The 15787-nt window shown below is 39.0% G+C and overlaps 1 protein-coding gene across 3 annotated transcripts in view; it reads left to right on the top strand.

The window, feature by feature from the left end:
- The window catches only part of CACNA2D1 (calcium voltage-gated channel auxiliary subunit alpha2delta 1), a 378401-nt gene that overhangs the window by 347240 nt on the left and 15374 nt on the right, over positions 1 to 15787 (top strand). For all 3 annotated transcript variants that reach the window (XM_058657498.1, XM_058657497.1, XM_058657496.1), the window contains 5 exons: positions 487 to 548; positions 6385 to 6461; positions 8390 to 8450; positions 12610 to 12707; positions 15484 to 15571. In XM_058657498.1, the coding sequence (XP_058513481.1) occupies positions 487 to 548; positions 6385 to 6461; positions 8390 to 8450; positions 12610 to 12707; positions 15484 to 15571 (386 nt within the window). The remainder of the gene's footprint in view (positions 1 to 486; positions 549 to 6384; positions 6462 to 8389; positions 8451 to 12609; positions 12708 to 15483; positions 15572 to 15787) is intronic.

The following is a 15787-nucleotide window of genomic DNA, read 5'->3' as shown; positions in this document are numbered from 1 at the left end:
CAGCAGAACAAGTAAATGTAAAATAGAATAAATAATGCACTTATGATGAATGCTATTTAATTCACACAGATTGTTTCGGTACATGCTACTCCTCTACTCTTCATTTTAATTCATAAGGATGTACTGGCCTGACAGTTAAGACCCCGGTTAGGATGCCTGCATCCTGTAGCAAGATGCCTGGGTGCCCTTCCTATGTCCAGGTCCCGTTTCCAACTTCCTGGTTCTGTCCAGGCTGGGAAGCAGCCAGGATGTCTGTAATAGTTTGATCCCTGCCACCCATGTGGGAGACACGCATGAGGTCCCGGCTCCCAGCCTCCTGTCCCAATCCTTGCAAGCATTTGCAGAGTAAGTCAGAAAACAGGACAGATCTTTCTCTCCCCCATTCCTCCTCTTTCTGTCTCCCTCTGTCACTCATTCATCAATAGATAAATGCTTTGGACAAAAATAAACATAATGCAATAGTAACTCTGTCAAACTTTTTTCTAGAGATACATCGACAAGGGAAACAGGACATACACGTGGACTCCGGTCAACAGCACAGATTATAGGTAATTGACGATGATGCTAGGTGCATTGTGGGAAAAGTGCTTCAGTGGCCCCCTCTCGTGTTCAATGGTTGTTCTTCCAGTTGGTGAATACTGTGCTTATATTTTCCTAAGTTATTCTGATACAACTCTAAACAAGAACACTGTTCTTTTCTAAATACAATATAAACTCCGGGGGTCTTCAGAATGGCAAAGCTAGAGAGAAACGATCCATATACAGTTTGGAAATGAAGACCTGCTTGATAAAATGTATGTATTTCCATTGGGGAAAACGCATGTTGAAAAAAATCCTATAGCCGTTTGGATTTGCAGTTCTGCTGATTTCCACTGTTACTGTCATTGACTTTAAGCTAGAAATGGTTATCTTGGTACGTGATACCAAGTGCTTGTTTGATAGAATTTACCTGCTGTGGACAGCATTTCTATAATGTCCCGATTCCTCCCACGAGTTGGCCCTTGGCAAATGGGACAGCTTTATGTTGCATCAGCACTTTTTCAATGTTTGCAGAACTTTTCCTTCACTTTCTTGCTCTGTCTTTTCCTCAGGGCTCACCACTTTCCCTGTTGTCTCACTTTCTGCTCCTTCGCAGGCCTGTGGGTGATATGTCTTTTATTACTCATTCTGTCTCCTTCTCAAACTTCATATTACTATATCAAGACACATTTATTAGTCAACTTCCTCTCATATTTAAACTCCTGGCACATTACTAAATCCTATGTGCATATAGATTGCTGCCCCTCAAACTCACAGCAGGACACAGTAAAGCACAAATTATTTACTAAAATAAGTTTCAAAATAACATGCTTCAGTGTTTCTGTTAGAAATGAGTCTTTTTAAATTGATGGAAAGTTTTCTTTGGGCTTGTCATAGTTTTTATAAACCACAAATTGAGTGGCCCTGACACAGATTTTTCTAGAAGCTGGAATCTGTTTTTTAATCTCTCATTCTCTAATTATCTTGCCTTGTCCTTTACTTGGTTGTTTCAAAGTAATCTCGATGTTCTCCAGTTTTCAGTGTCAAGTCTGCAACATGTTCATAAATTTTGAGATTTATTCATAATGCTCATTGGCAGATTTGTTTCCCATATCCTTAAGGAATAGCCCAGTTCTAAATATCTTTTGACTCAGTTGAATCACGAAACTTGTAACTTATCACCGCCATGCCCTCTTCGTGACATTCTGCCTTTTTTTCATTCTGCAGAACTTTCTTAGATCTTCCTGCTCTCATTCATTTGCACATACTGTCTACTCCATGATATTCAGGCTAAGGATGCGGCAATATGGCCCAGCGCCAATCCTGTATCAATTCAAGGAATTACCAGCTCCATGCAGCACCTGTGCGTGTAGCTAAAGGCACCCAAAGAAATTACTCCCTGATTGGCATATCACCTGAAATTCATGGTCTCTAACCCCAGGAAGCAAATTCAGTGTGCTTGATGAACTCCTCAATTCAGTAAATGGAAGCTACCTCGAGGTAGCTTTCAATAACTATGGAAGACAGTCATGGCTACTAGCGACTTACATGACCTAACCTCACTCCCCCTCAGCTCTCTGACTGGAACGTTCAGATTGTCCTCTGAACTCTTTCTCGTGAAGCCATACTGTGTTCCTTGCCATTCCTCACAAACTCTGGAACTGCTCTTTTAAGACCCTTGTTGTATTTGAAATCCTGCTGACGACGACTTTTTTGTTATTCAATCATTTCGTTCCCATCTTTACACACTTTCCATATCCTTAAAAAAGGGCTTCTCCGGAAACTACTCCTGCATTATGTTTTACATGACCTTTAACACACACGTGCTCACACACTCACACACACTCACACACTCACACACACACACACACACACACACACACACACGAAGAACGTGCACAGAAACCGTACCTACACTTTCAGCGTTGAACTTCTCTCACTTCCGAGTTCTCTTAGGAACAGGGATCATTGCCTGAGGCTCGTAGGATGAGTGGACTTCGTGTGGACTGCAATTAATATGAAACCTAATTACATCTTGGAGTCAACAACTCCTCTTCCAATGAAAACAACTCCCTGTAAAATACAAATGACTTTCTAAAGGAGTCTAGAATGCTCAAGTGTGTCGTCACGGGAACCTGCCTCCTTCTGTGTGCAGAAATAAATACTCATGCAGGGAGAGAAACAGCGGTGTCTTCACACACTGCAAGTTATTCTTTCTGCACTTTTTTAAAGACATACTTTCAGCTTGAGAGAGAGCGGAATAACCGTCCCAATTATTTTCGATATTTCCACCTACAGATCCTGTCTCTTATTTCTATCCCAGCGTTTCTCAATCTTGACGTGTCTATTAAAACCATCCTTTTAACCTTCTTCCTGGATTGCCGCCACCCTTAAATTTTGAGATAGACTTGCCAAAAGGCAACAAGGGAGAGGAACTCTCGGAGCTGTGTCTCTTGGGAGACGTATCCATTGGTGCACCGTGTGGACAAGTGCGCATGCCTGGATTACCCAGAAGACACATTCTAGGAAAGCTAGATTTTCTTTGGTCCAACTGTGAATTCGCAGTGACTTGGTCTTATTTTAATTTATCGTATACTGCTCTCTAAAGTGTTTCTAATTGTCTCATAAATGTCCGCTCCGCTCACACTGCCGGTGATAATGTGCACCAACAGGGCAGGCAAAATAATGTTCTTGAGTTGTCACTTCCCATTTACAAAAACATTAGTCTCGTCCCACTTTTAGATAACTTAAAAGGAGTTTCCTAAGACTGCTTCTCACATCACACATTTCTCATATATTCCCTTTCCTGTTGTCTTTACCACTTCTGACACCACGAGAATCTCTTGTCTGCAAAGATCCCCCCCAACATTCCCGCTTTTCCATGTTTGTATCCCCAAATCTTCATACTTGGGCCAGACCTACTTCCGTTATAAACACTCCTCTGAACTTCCATTCAAGCGAATTGACAAGCATTTAGAACAAAATGTCACATCCAAGCGGCACAAAAAAGATAGGTTTTGATTTAATGAATAATTACATCATCCTTCTAAATTGCCAAATTACATCAGGTGACCTTATGTCCCTAAGCCTTGACTTTCTTTTTTTTTCTTTTTTTATTTATTTATTATTTTAATTCATTAATTACATTGTATTATGTGACACAGTTTCATAGGTACTTGGATTCTCTCCACCCCTCCCCAAACCCTCCCACCATGGTGGATTCCTCCATCTTGTTGCATAACCACAGTTCAAGTTCAGTTGAGATTCCCCCATTGCAAGCGTATACCAAACATAGAGTCCAGCAAGCCTTGACTTTCTTAAGATGCCATATTTTGCAGAAGAGCAACTGATGTTTAGTAGAAAGCTTTTTGTTGCCTTATGAAGTGTTTTCTGTTATGGAGATAAGTGAGTTGAAACCATGGTATAGTCTATATCAGTTACCGTGTTTAACTGAAGTACAAAAACTTTACATGGGCCCTACTGTCCAACTGCAAGTCACTGACTTTATTAAATTTTCATCTTTAAAAGGAATAAAGCGATCTTTGCCTATTGGTTTTATATGGGGAGAGAGACCACAAACATTGCCCTTGACAGCACTGTTGAGTCCAAGTTTTGGACTGTTAGTGACAAGCAAAGACTCAACAGCCAACAAACTACATTTGATACACCAATTTTCAAGTATTCCTCAAGGGTTTCCCTAGTGGTTTTACGGTATCTCCTATGTAACTCAACCTTGCAGCGTGATACTATAGTAGTTGCATGATATCCTGTTATTGGTTTTAATGAGAACTTTCTCTTAGCAGCCAGTGCTGATGGCGCCATAAAAGTGTCCTCGTTTCCCACGAGAGGAATTTGCAGGAGGTCATGTCCAAATACTCAGCGGTCGTGTTCCACATGCTACCAATGGCCAACCAATGCAGAGGGTTATCTGACTTTCAGACTGATAACATTTCTTCTTCTAACTTTAACGTCTGGCTCCACCTCTAAAATTCATCTATAAAATCTTCATTAAATCTATTTCCTTGAACTTTTGCCAAAAGGAAAGGTGATGGATTACTTAACAAGGGAGAAAGGGTTGGGCATGGGAAGTAACATGCAGTGACTCATTTGTTCCTTTCATTGCATGGCTAACTTAGATAAAAAAATTTTTTTTTTGTATATGGAGTGAATTCTTCTCAATCATATTCTGAAAGAAAACCTGAAATTTTGTATTTTTTTCTATTCCATTACTGTTTATAAGCAATATAGAATCCAGTTACACTTTGTTGTATCCATCCCCAAAGCCGGGGGTGCATGAGGCTTGATTGATTTTTTTCTAAAGATTTATTTTATTTTATTGTTGGAAAGGCAGCTATATTCAGAGAGAAGGAGATACAGAGAGAAGGATCTTCCATCCACTGGTTCATTCCCCAAGTGGCCGCAATGGCCGGAGCGGAGCCAATCAGAAGCCAGGAGCCTAGAGCCTCTTCCAAGTCTCCCATGTGGTTGCAGGGTCCCAAGGCTTTGGGCTGTCCTCTACTGCTTTTTCAGGCCACACACAGGAAACTGGATGAAACGTGGAGCAGTAGGCTGTCAAGCCATGACCAAGGCTTGAGTGATTTTTAAAAATCCGCAAATGTGTAGAAATACGAAAACTCCTAGAAATACACAGCTTTCCCTGTGTAATACTATTTCAAATAAACATTGAAAGTGAATGCCAAATTATCTGATCACAAGAAATAAGTATGGCTTCAGGAAAGAATTACATTGGACATTTTAAAATGTATCTTCCTATTCGCCACACATCACTCTCAATTTTCTTTCTATCTTCGTCACAAAGCATAGAACACTTACCCTGCAAATGTGGATGTGGGGTACTTGTTTGTGTCCTAACAAGTGTTAGCCAATGTGGGGACAGCAGAAATCACATTGTACATTGTGTTAGAAACCACCTGCTATTCTGACATCATTTGACTGTTGCAACACGTGATGTATTTCCTTCATTGTCAATTTCAAAATACGTAAGTTACATGCAGTCAATAAGAAGAGATTTAATGGCAGGCTTGTCTGGCATACACAGTGTCTAAAATATCCTGAATTCAGGCGAATGTTTATACTAGTCCTCACCTGCCATGTGGACATCTTCCATCAGGCCCGTGTAGCTCCATTAAGCCTTCCAATTCAAGGTGTATTTGTTGTTGCACCAAGCTACCATGTAAAAGACACTTTTCATAGCCAATTAACTCCAAATAAATACCATGCTCTCGCAATACAGTTGAGAACCTATGGGATGAAAAGGGGTTCTGAATTAGCTGATCAACAGGGAAACTTGCCCAGCTCTTAGAAGTTTAAAACGATTTAGCCCCTTAACTGTGTACTTCAGATGCTTTTTTGCCCGTGGGTCAATAGTAATTCGTGATAACGTTGATTCCCCCATTTGTATTGTAATAGTGTTTGATAAAAGTAGTTTGTGTATATAATACGTTAAGGAGGAAGTATCCAATTGCTATGATGTATTTATTTGATTTAGACCTACCCCTGGCGTTCTTCCATTTTGCCAAAATTCAAAATATTAAACCATAGTCTTTTCTGGAAGTATAATAGGGACCCATGATGTTCCGTCAGCAGCTAATTGATGGTGTAGTTTATTTTCCACGTCTTTCCTGGTTTCCTGTGCCATAGGGAGCTGGATGCTTCCCGATGGCAAGCCTGAAATCAAGGACTGAAATGTGCTAAATGCGTTTTTCTCATCAAAGGACTATGTCTTTGACTTCCCGTGAGGAAGATCTTTGGATTTTTCCCACGAATCTGATGTCTCTTTCTTCTTGTAAAGTGTTGTTTCATTTCTGTTTGCTCGTGTTTACGCTTCTCTTGTTTCTGTTGCAGTTTGGCCTTGGTGTTACCAACCTACAGTTTTTACTATATAAAAGCCAAACTAGAAGAGACAATAACTCAGGCCAGATGTAAGTACTGTGAGAGCAACCCCAGGATCTATTTCTTATGTCCCAGTAGCCATTGTTTAAATTCACCTGGATTTTCAAATACCCAAGGCTGAGACACATTTTAGTAGGCGTGATTACCAAATCTACAGCAATGATGCTAACCCATTCCAAACATGCAAGGAACAAGAAATATTCTACGTGGATAGAATATGAGCAGGTACTCCCCTGTCACTGGCAGTTCCTCCGTCCCTCTCCTGCCTTGCTGTGTGCTCCTAGAGTCATTGCTATGCCGTGTTCTCTGTATTTGTTTTTCTCAGGATTTGCTAGCTGGCGCAGTAGTGTTTCCCATGCTAATTTTCAACATGCCCTCTGCTTGTGGCACAGTCAAGCTTTTTCCTTTTTCTAATCTTTCCTTCCTTTCATTTTACTTATTTTTTTATTTTCTGCATTTGGCCAGAATAATATTGTGCTTGGCAATTAACATTCGTTACATAATTAAAACTAATGACTCGGTCATTTTAATCGACTGGTTTTCGTTTCCTTTAAGCATCATTTTGGAATGGGGAGTAATTGTCAACAATAGTGCATATTTCTTTCAAGTCACTTTTAGTTTTAATTTTATTTCGGGCTACTGAATTTAGCTAAAATGACCATCATATCATTTGCATATCCTCCATTGTAATAATCTGGGTTTTTTTTATGAAGATGAGTTTAAGACACACCAAAAAAGTACATATCTTTTTCATTTGACTTTAAAATGGCTTCAGTTCCTCTCATGTCTCCGTCAGTTCTGTTTTGCTGTCTCTAGGCCTGGTACCACAATACATTGTGGTCATAGGATATTTTTTTATATTTGCATTGTCACTTAATAGATATGATGGTCTTTTATCAACCAGCTATTTTGCATGAGCAACTTCTTTACTTGATCCATGTAAGGGGATAACTAGTGACTTTTTGGTGATTGGTAAGTGCTTTTTGTCTATAGACTAACGTTGTTATTGCACTTGCATCAGACCCTAGAATTAGCCCCAGGACAGAGAGGGTGATCAGTCATGACGGACAGACCTTGCTTTCCGGTCTTCCAAAACGAGGTATTGCTTCTCCAGACTACAGCTATACAGACATGAACCTTTGATCTCGGCACAATATTTTCATTCAAGAAAGTCATTGAATAAAATATTGTTTGTGACCCCCTTTGCTTTACCCTCTTCTTTTGTTTGTTTGTTTCCCTGCTTTCTCTTTCCGATGGATTTTCACAGCCAAAAAGGGCAAGATGAAGGGCAAGTATTTTCTGGTTGCTCAGTTTCTTTTGTCGAGTGCACTCGATGTTTCTATTGCTGTTTCCGTTCCTAGCGGATGGTATCCTCTGTGCTTCTCATGGACCAGCTGTCCCTCTGTGCCCACTCACACGTGGGCAGCACCGAGTGGGCAAAGAGTGTGTTTGTGGTGTATATTCGATCTGTTTCACATTCCAGTTGTTTACTCAGAATCAAAAACAGCAGTCTGTTATCCTTGTACTTACTAACTCATACCTAACACGAAGAACGTTATTAACTCACTAAAGGCACAAATGAGTCTACTAAAATCATGTTCATTGTTGACATTGGCCAATTTCATACTGCAATTGAAATAAAACATCTCCAGTAATATCGGTGTTCTCTTAAACGCCATCTTGTTTACAGTAAGGTGAAGAAATGGCAAAATAATACCATCTCCTGTGATATAATTGTTGCAGTACACACTATCAATGGAATCTGTCATGATATATATTATTATAATATTGGGAAGCATTGAGGACTCTGTTTTTCATGGATGTGTTTCAGTTTTAGGATGTCAGTACTCTATTGTTGTAATTTTTATTTTCAAAGATAATCTTTCTAGTACTTTCGTAGACTCCCAGAAGGTATACTTCAGGCCGCTACCCTAATCCCTTGCCACTATCTTTTCAGATTCAGAGACGTTGAAGCCAGATAATTTTGAAGAGTCCGGTTACACATTCCTGGCACCAAGGTTGGTGGGGTTTTTTTCTCTTTTTTGGTAGCTTGTATGCATTGGTAAGCCTTCAGACACACTCTGAGTTGGGGTGAAGACTACTACGAGATAATTCTGTGCCAGATTCTAGAACAAATTTAAAATTAAGCAGGATTCCAGTTTTCATTAGATACTGATTGAACAATTAGCAGTGTTGATTACAGTGTGATGACTCCCGTATACAGTGATAAGACATATGTTGATTTTTTTCCTTATCGTAGTATTACTTCATCCAGCAATGATGACGAATTTGCACTGATACATACATATATATGTGTATACTGGTACTTCAGAAAGTTTGTAAAAATGAAACGTGTTTATTTTGGTACAAAAAAATGAAAGCTATGCATAGTTTGTTAAAATATGCATTTTTATGAGATTTTTTTAAAACCCCAGCACACCTAATCCCCACATACAGGAAATAATATGTTTATCTCTATGCCCATACCATAGGTATACATATATGTGGTTATACATAAACATATGTGTATTTACACACATATGCCTGCATGGTTTTAACCTCATATTTTTATCCTAAATCCTCAAAACACAATTTTTGGGGAAACCATTGTATTGTGTGATTCCTGATTTTTCCGTGGTGAGATGCTGAAAAGCAGAAAGGAAGGAAACAAGGGGGAGCATTCAGGTGGATGTCGGACTCCTACCCACTGGTTCACATCTCCGACGGCCATGACAGCCACAAGGGGCTGAAGGCAGGGCTCCACGCTGGGTCACGTGACTCCCCTGTGTCGCTCTCCACGCTGGGTCACGTGCCTCCCCTGTGTCGCTGGCACCCTGCGAATGGGGACGCCACTTGTACTTTAGCAGTGAAATTGCTGAAGTCAGGTATCAGAGTTAGGAACCGAATACAAGCACTTAGACATGAAACACAAGGACTTAACCAGGAAGTTAAATTTCCACCCTGACATCATTTGAATACAGTAACACTGACTCACGTAATCTTTCGAATAAACATTTCTTTTTCCTAATTTTATTTCTCTCTCATATGTTCGCATAGTTTATCCTTACCTCTGTTGTTCTTGTAACTATTTGAAAGTAATAATCTCATAGTAGTTTTAATCAGCTTTTCACTTACTCTCTAGCAGACATAAGATACTGAAAATAGGCACAGTAGCTTCATGAGATTTTTCCCTAATGGGTCTTGAATTATTCTAAGAACTCTCAAGAATTTCATGAAAAAGCTCAGAGGACTTTTATTCCTGCATGCAAATAGTTTTAAAGTTTGGAGATCTAGGTCATGTCAGAGAACTCAGTTGGTCAAAGCCTTTGTGTGGCTTTGTGAGTGACTGCCTGTGGGAAGTTTTTCTGGGTTGTATTTCCTTGAGAGCTGGACGCTGAGGGTCACTCTCTCCTTCAACATTTGTTGCCTGTTCTTTTCAACGCCTCCTTCTGATTCTCTTATTCTCTCCTGGGCTGCATATTCAGATTCATTCATAAACTTACCTACGAGTGCCATGGAGCATGCAACCTCGTGGGCCTCTTCTTGGAGAATGCCCGTATGCCCCCGGAGTCCTTGCCCACACGCAAGGGTAATGGCTCCCAATCTGCCTCCGGCCCTGAAAGCAATAAAGAGGAAGTATTTCATAGACAGAGCATTGCAATGAACAGGAAGTGGCTTGTGGACAGAGCATTGCAATTTCAAGCAATAGATCGATTTCCACATTTTATGTTGATTCTACTTGTTTCATTATGGAAAACTTACAAGAGCATCTTTCACTGGCTTCAAATTCAGCATTTTGGAAATATTGGCCCACCTTGGAAAGTTCTCTCAGTGTTGCCTCAATGAAGCATCCTTTCCTGGGTGTAATATTGAAATCCATGTGTTCCCCTCTTGGCTCCTTTTGACTTACGGCTGACCCCTAACAAATGATCAGACGAGACAATGAGTATCAGGTGTATGGGTCCATCTCACCTGCCTTTGTCACTTCCTTCTCGTATCTGACCCGTTACAGCTGCCTGCTTATTCATGTCCGTAGCCTAATGTATCTTCTAATTCCCAATTGCATTGTTGTTCCGTAAATACTTTCTACATATGAGGAAACTCTTGATTCACAACTGCTTGATACAAACCAGTGGCTCTGAGCTTTCTTCCCAGTAATCTGTATATTTTATCACAACTTTCAGAGATCTTGTCACCCAGTCCCAGGGCACCCACATTCGTCATCAGGGCCCATCCAACAGACCAGCTGCCTAGTTTGCACAAAAAGTTCAGTAGAAACACAACGATGATCTTGTGTTTAAACTTTGCCTTTGAAAGCTTTGTCTTCTTTCTCTCTCCCGCTCCTTCGTTTCTTAGAACAGTAAACTGCTATATGTTTTTCGGTAAGACAGGAGGGGCAGGGCTCATGTGCCTGTCTGATGTTGAGTTTACCCAGAACTCTGTAGCTTGCCATGCACTGGAACCATGAAGTCAACTCACTCCACGAACTGTGCCTTCACAGCACAGCCAGTGAGCCATTCTCTTCCTTACCTCACTTTTTCTCCCTCTGGATTTTTTGTTTGTTTGTTTGTTTGTCTAAGCTTAAAATCTTTTCCTCCCGGAAGCCACTTGGCCCTTTTGGCAGCCCCTGGGGCAGTCACCAGTGGGACCCACTGCCCAGTGCATGAAGTACGCAGGCAGTGGGTGTCGCAGAGTTGGCCAGCAGTATTTTGGAATGCACCATAGCATGCAGTGTAGTTAACTGAGCCTGAAGCCCTCCGAGGCCTAGAGAAACCTTCTACGCAGCGTGGCACAGGAACTTTCTGTTGGCCACCAGCCCCTGCACTACTGTTGTTCCTAGCAGGTGCATACCCAGTACCTGGTTTCACCACCTTCCAGTAGACTTGCTTCCTAGGTCTCTGAGCTTGTGTCATATGTGCTAGCAGAGGACCAGTATGCCAGAGGAGCCATAGGAAGAAACGTACTATAGGAAATGTGATTTGATGTCTTCCCGGCAGTGGTATTTGAAGGAAGGTAGGGAGGCAGTGGTGGGCCAGTTCCTCAGCGGGACCTTGACAGTGGCGCCAATGTTGTAGTGATGCGGTCACCTTCAGTGCCGGTCACCCTGTAAGGTCAAGCCCCCTTCACTGGAAGATAACCTGAAGAATAACAGTAAGAGTCACTGATTGTGTTTTCAGACACAAGTACAGCCGCCTTAATATTTCGAGAGATCAAACTGGCAATGCCCAGAGTCCCCAAGTGACTTGTATCCCTCCAAACAAAACCAAACACCGCAAAGTGAAATGGCACATTGTGTGAACCAGTAGGGGCCTGACTGAGGCACATTCTTCTTACTTTGTTGATTTTCTTTATTATTGAAAGAGCAAAGGGCAGATGAACAATAGTTACTCCAGTGTTTGGCAAAAGCATTTTCTCGAAATCTGTAAGCTTTTTCCTTGGAAGAAAGCGAAGAATTGGTTGGCACTGTCACATTTTAGCCTGCCAAACAAAAAGTGAAATTTTGAACTTGTTTGAATTGCTTTTATAGCCAGCAGAGTGTCCTTATATTTAATAACCTTAAATGGCGAGGTCAAGGGCAAGTTTTTGAACATAACTTGAAAATACCCCATAGAGAAATGTCTTACAGTTTGGAAAATCTGCATAGACCATATTTCCAAGTAAACCGTTTATATTACAAAGCAATAAGTAATTTGAAAGTCACTCAATGTATATGGCAGGGTGTGGAATTTTAATGTAACAGAATATGAGCAATTTAGAGACACTGTTTTGGGGGGTTGGATGTTACAACAGACTCTACGTAATCAGTTTGTGATGTGTTAGCAAAACACAATAGCCATGGTGACGTGTAAGACTCGAAGTAACTCACTCTTTTTCCAACTATGTGGGAACACGTCTCATGTGCCAAAACAAAATCTTGCAGCTGATTCAATGCAGAAACATCCTTGGTTTTTTTCTTGACTCAGAAATTAAGCCTATTTGGTAACACATAAAATGGTGCGACTTTTCATTTACTAATATTTTAAGCAAACTAAATCCTGATAAGTATGCTACCATTATTAATACTCAACATCTAAATATAGCACACAGCTACTAGAAAATTTGTGTTAACTACCTCCTGATACTCTGTAAAATCTCGATTTTACAGTCATCCTAAAATATGGTTTTTTTCCCCCTCAGAGATTACTGCAATGATCTCAAACCATCGGATAATAACACTGAATTTCTTTTAAACTTCAATGAGTTTATTGATAGAAAAACTCCGAACAACCCATCCTGTAAGTATATATATTTATGACCCATGGTGATTGTTGCAGTTCAATTACATCAGAAATGAACAGAGTCTTTATATTATACATCCCGTGTTATGATAATCTCTTGCTGTGTGGGGGAACATAAATTTATAAAACTCAACATAGTTGGAATAAGAAAGTACAAGCTAGATTATTTAATGTTTTCCTTTCTGCTGTTCATTTGTTTTTACCGCAATTAACTTTTTATCTTAAAAAAATAAATTTCTGTTATTTTCCGTTTTAATGAAGTTAAATCAGTTCTTCCAGAGAACTGAAATTTGAGTCATTTATCTCTGAGCACTATATTTGTCTTTCAAGTAGACTTTCATCATTTATATCATGATATTTATACTAGATATAGATTTCTTGGCTTTTATTGTGTCTACAAATCTAGACATTTTGCTTCCTAAAATGTTTATTATGAAAGTGCTGTCACGAACAAATCCGGTGTAAATTGAAATGGGAGAAAAAAAATCAATTATGTTCCAGATTTACCTTAGGAACATAATTTGCAAAAAAAAATGGAGGGGAAGTATATGTAATTGACTTTTGTTTAATTTCTCCTTCTTCTTTTCAGCTTCTTCTCTTTCTCCCCTGCCCTCTTTCTTTGTTAAAGAACATCTCTCTATCAGAAAGCACTAAGCAAAGTGTTTTATTAGTTATTATCAACAATGAAAAATGCTTTTCTACAAACAAAAAGTCAGTCTCTGAAGTTTAAATGTATCATGAAGGGAATAAGTGATTTCCCAGCACCTGTACATTGGACACATTAGCGTGTGGCTTCCAAAGCCACGTTGGGAACCGAGCCTAGGCGCTGGAGTCTGTGCTTAATGCTCGGACATAATTTCACACTTTTCTCTTCATTGTACACTCGCTCAGAACTCTCACCGTCTCAGGATTATTTTCTATCAACATTTATTTCCTATTAATAAATAACAGGTAGTTCCAAGAGAGAACTAAAACAATGAATTGTTTAATCTCCCTTCAATTGGATACAAAACTATGTAACATACACACACTCCTTGAAATATTGAGTTTATCATAATTGTGTGTCTTTAATGCACACAAAAAAATTTCGGAACACTTTGAAAATTGAAGTCATTCGAAAGAGAGTGTGAAAAAGATTTTTTCAGGGCTTCTAGTTTCTAGGAAATTTTAAATAGGTTTAGACAGTATTTCTGGTATCATTCATACTAATGTTATTATTCTCAGCCTTCATTTTTTGTCACTATTTGTCTCACTTATAACCCAGTAGGAAAGATGTCTTCACTTATGTTAAGAACCAAGTGGGGTATTGAGAATTTATAACATATTATTTAGAGACCATTTTGAAAGTATTATTTCCTTTTCATGTTTTTCTTTAACAGGAGGATATTTTATAGGTTTCTCTCTGATGTGTTGTGTATTTTGTTCTCAAATACACAAACTGGGAAGGTATTTGCCACTCATTGAGGTCTCCAAATAAAATTGTTTGGAGATACAGTCCGGTTTAATTTTACTTTGTGAAAATTCTTAATCCATGAGTGAGATTGTAATTCTCACCGAAGGTGTAAATTAATGTATGAACTTTCGTTAGTGTTTGTGATGTAGAATGGGTTATTTTGTCCATATTTTATTCCTTGGTCTCTAACATCTTTTAAATTGCGTGTGTCTGTGTAAAATGGTCAAAGTTAATGCCAATCACCTGCCTATGTGTTATGTGCAAAGAAAAGTTTTTGAAGACAGATTTTAGGAAGAGAGAAAAATGAAAGTGTGAATAAACTCATATAATTCCCTGCAACTGTAATTTATATTATAAAACAAGAACAGTCACATCTATTTTATTTTATATAAAAAGATTAATTGGAGACAGTAAATCCTATCATTACTTTTCCAATGGAGTAATTTAAAGTGATTCAGTTTTTACAATAATACTGTAATTGCCATATAGTCTATTGTGTGGATTAAATTGATCCTTTAATCTCAGGTGAAAAATAAGTTAAATCCAAATGAAATGTTTCTAGACTATCTATCTACTAATGACACTTCTAATAATGAAACGCTACTTAAATAAAACTATGTATTCCTTGTGTGTAAAAGGAGATTTTATCATAAATATGAAATTTCAGAAGGTACATAAAGTTGTTTCACAACTGCATGGGCAGGGAACAGAGGGACCAGGAGAAAGAAAAGAAGGCAGAAGTTTATAAATCAAATTTATTCTAGGGCTGTTCTATATCCAGATATTTGCAATGGGGAAGAACCGAAATGCCTTTCCTTATAAAAATTAAAACAACTTTTGTGGAATATTTTTGACACTCTCAGAGTTAACAATCCTGTAAGATAAATAGCTATACATACAGAACCTAAAAGTGAATATATTTATATAATTACCCGTGAAAATGGTGATAGTTTGGAATTACCGTATTAATCTACAAGGGAAAAAAACCAAAATTAATGAAGAGACAGTGTTTTCTCATTGATCTTAATGACCAGTATTAATGATGCATATTTCAGATATCCTGATGGTAGTTTACTGTGTTGTGATCGCTTTGATTTGCATAATTTGCATTTGGTATTTGCATTACTAATTCTGTCCATATTCTGAAAAAGCTCAGAATGACACAGGCAGCACAGAGCGAATTAATAAAGAGCCAGTTTGGGGATTGATAAGAATATTCACTCTAACTTGCTTTTGGAATTATAAAATGGAATTGTTTCATGATTACATTAATTCAGAAGCTGTGTGAGTATGACCGAAGGTGTCTTGGTTTTGTTTCAGGTAACACAGATTTGATTAACAGAGTCTTACTGGATGCGGGCTTTACAAACGAACTTGTCCAAAATTACTGGAGTAAGCAGAAAAATATGTAAGTCTTTGTTGTGATCCATTGAAAACATACATTCCATGTTTCCGTTTAGCCCGTTGACAGTAGCTGAGAATCTGTGTTTTCCGGTTGCGTGAGTGTGTGTCTGTATTAGTTCCTATCATTTCTTTACACATACATTGCATTCATTGTGCATAAACCAAGTTCAATAGGCATGGTTGTGTATTTCACAATCATCGGCGAGCCAACCATTCTTAA

Source organism: Ochotona princeps, chromosome 32, assembly GCF_030435755.1.
Source record: "Ochotona princeps isolate mOchPri1 chromosome 32, mOchPri1.hap1, whole genome shotgun sequence".
In the NCBI taxonomy this organism is placed as follows: domain Eukaryota; kingdom Metazoa; phylum Chordata; class Mammalia; order Lagomorpha; family Ochotonidae; genus Ochotona; species Ochotona princeps.
Note: the sequence above shows the minus strand (reverse complement) of the source record. Positions and strands in the feature narration are given on the sequence as shown.